Genomic DNA, 2,532 nt, shown 5'->3' on the forward strand with positions numbered 1-2,532 from the left:
CCTGCTCTGTTGGGTCTTGGGGCAGCAGTGGGACATGCAGCTACTAACTCTGTTTCCCACCTCTACTTTATTTTTGCAGTAGAATAGGTGGAAAAAAACCTCAGCAGCAGTGCTCTGATGAGTCACTACAGAAATAGCTCTGGAACATAAAAGCCTCCTTTGTGTCACACTACAAAGTGCGTTATCGGGCTGGTACAGGGGACAGAAGAACACAGAAACTGGGGATCACTTACCCAGCTGCAAAGCACAGCAGTGCCCTGCCCTGAATTTAAGCAGCACATGTAACCTGGTCCATTCTGGTTTCAAGCTCAAAGGCATCAGGTCGATCCTGTGGGTTAGCAGCCAACATGTCTTTCAAGAGCTGCTTGATCCCCTCAGACATGGAAGTCCTGCGTTTCTGAGGGATGTGCAGCTCCATCTTTGGGTTTTCTAGCAGCGCTTCCCCAACGGGCACAATCTCAGTCCCCTGCTTGACGTAGGTCCCCAGCAGCTCCTTCTTGGTCTCTGCATCAATGAAGGTGATCCTCTCGATCATGGCCCAGATGATGATGCCCAGGGCGAAGATGTCAGCCTTGGCAGTGTAGTGGCCCTCCCAGACCTCGGGGGCCATGTAGAAATCAGAGCCACAAGCCGAGGAGAGCCAGTACTTGTTCACATTCACATTCCTGTTCTCGTGCCCCCCCTCCTTGCCCCGAGCAGTCAGGCCAGCGCAGACCTTGCTCAGCCCGAAGTCAGCCACCTTGAGGACAGGGGTGCCAGACTTCTCAGTTATCAGGATGTTGTCTGGCTTCAGGTCCCGGTGGACAATGTGGTTCTTGTGCAGGAAGGCAATGGCACTAGTCAGCTGCAGCATGAAGCTCTTGTTTGTCGCTGGGTCAGGTCTTCGTGAGAGCACGTACTGGTTGAGGTCTCCTCCTTCGCAGAACTCCATGACAAACCACAGGTAGCAAGGTTCCTCTGCATAGCCCAGGATCCTCTCACCTAAAAAGGGACAGGAGCAAGAGTGAGTTTATCAGGCACTACACAATGTCCACACCAACTCAGCGCAGGCAAGCAACAGGACTGGTTTATGCAGACAGGAAAGGCTTTAGGAACATGACTGGGATCTACCACACTTGCAGGTACCAGCAGGCACCGCTGTGGCTTCAAGTGCTTTCGGATCCCGTGGAGTGCCATGCACCAGCATGACCTTTATCTGAGCCCACTGCAACAGGGGCCTGTTCCAGGCAATGCACACACATGCGAGTGAGATCAAGCACGCATCTTCTCAGGTGCTTGCAGGGAACATGAAGCAGAGGGTTATTTTCCTGTCCTACCATCAGGAAATTCCCCCTGGGCTCAGACAGCCAAAGCAGCAGAGACCAAAAGCACAAACAGCAGCAAGTCTATAGGAAAAAAAAGAACCAGTTCTATGTGAACAGAAGCTCTCCCACCTTAGCTCTGCTGCAGGAGGCAAAGCTTATACCTTCCTAGTATAACTGTGAGTAAATTGCATGTCTTAACACTGTGCCAGTCCAGCTTAGCTAAGAACAGTCACTCCAGTGTCAAAGCTGGCTCCTCAGACTAGACTTGTGTGTTTACGCATTGTGTTTGTGCTCAGGAACACTTCATACAGCTCTTATAGTGCCAACAAGTCTTTAAGGAGAGGAAACTGGAGGCCCAAGCAGCAAACAACGTTTGCTGGGTGCAATCTCAGCCACACTTACGAATATAAACTTGCTGTGCTCAATATTACACCCCAAGCAGCTTCTTCCTTCACCAGACATCTCATTGAGCTCTTCAAGCTCAGAGCATCTCAGGTCCAACTCACTTTACTCCACAAGCCCCCTGCCAAGGCAAAACACTCTCTTGCACATAACTAGACACAGACAGAAATGCAACAGCATCACATCAGCTAACGGGGCTAGTCTGACACTGGCTCTCCTGCGATGCCAGGTTGCCCTGGGGAATACCAGTGTCAGACCAGCCCCATTAGCTGATGCCAGGAATCAAACCCCACTTCCAGACCCCAGTTTACCTGCACGGAGCACTGAGATGACAGGCAGAGCTCCACACACAACCAGGGCTCTAGGAACTAGGCTTTTTCCACCCTCAAGCACTATAAGGGAGAGAAGCTGGAGGACACCACTCGCCTCTGCCACAGTTCAAGCCACCCAGAGGGACCCGAGTGTTTTGAAAGCAGTTATTAACTCCACCCATTTGACAACATTGGGTTTTGGTTTAGCAAAGCCCTAGAGAGTATCTGGGAAAAGCAGAAAGTTCCAGGAGCAGGTAAAGCCAAGGGCTACGCAGGACACCAAGCCCTGGGCTGCCCTGCGCTGGTCAGCGACTGGTGTGGGTGGGAATATTGGTTATTTGCACAAACAGTCTGTATCCATGGCTACTGCTATGGAAATGGAAGTCTGGACAACAGCAGGATTTGGCTGAACCTCCCTGCCCTCAGCAATCTCCTAGGTCTGGATGCTGGGAGGGAGCACGAACAGGCTGGAAATACAAAGCACTGGGTGCGCTAAACGAGACCCCTAAAGTGCT

The 2,532-nt window shown here is 51.6% G+C and overlaps 1 protein-coding gene across 1 annotated transcript; it reads right to left on the reverse strand.

Moving 5' to 3' along the window:
• Positions 1-268: 268 nt before the first annotated feature.
• Positions 269-981, reverse strand: LOC104402151 (serine/threonine-protein kinase 35; the record flags this gene model as incomplete). The annotated part of the gene is made up of 1 exon (XM_010009949.1): positions 269-981. A coding segment is annotated over one exon (713 nt), but the record flags the coding sequence as incomplete, so codon positions are not given.
• Positions 982-2,532: the final 1,551 nt, after the last annotated feature.

This window comes from Nestor notabilis, unplaced genomic scaffold (assembly GCF_000696875.1).
Source record: "Nestor notabilis isolate BGI_N333 unplaced genomic scaffold, ASM69687v1 scaffold16692, whole genome shotgun sequence".
In the NCBI taxonomy this organism is placed as follows: domain Eukaryota; kingdom Metazoa; phylum Chordata; class Aves; order Psittaciformes; family Psittacidae; genus Nestor; species Nestor notabilis.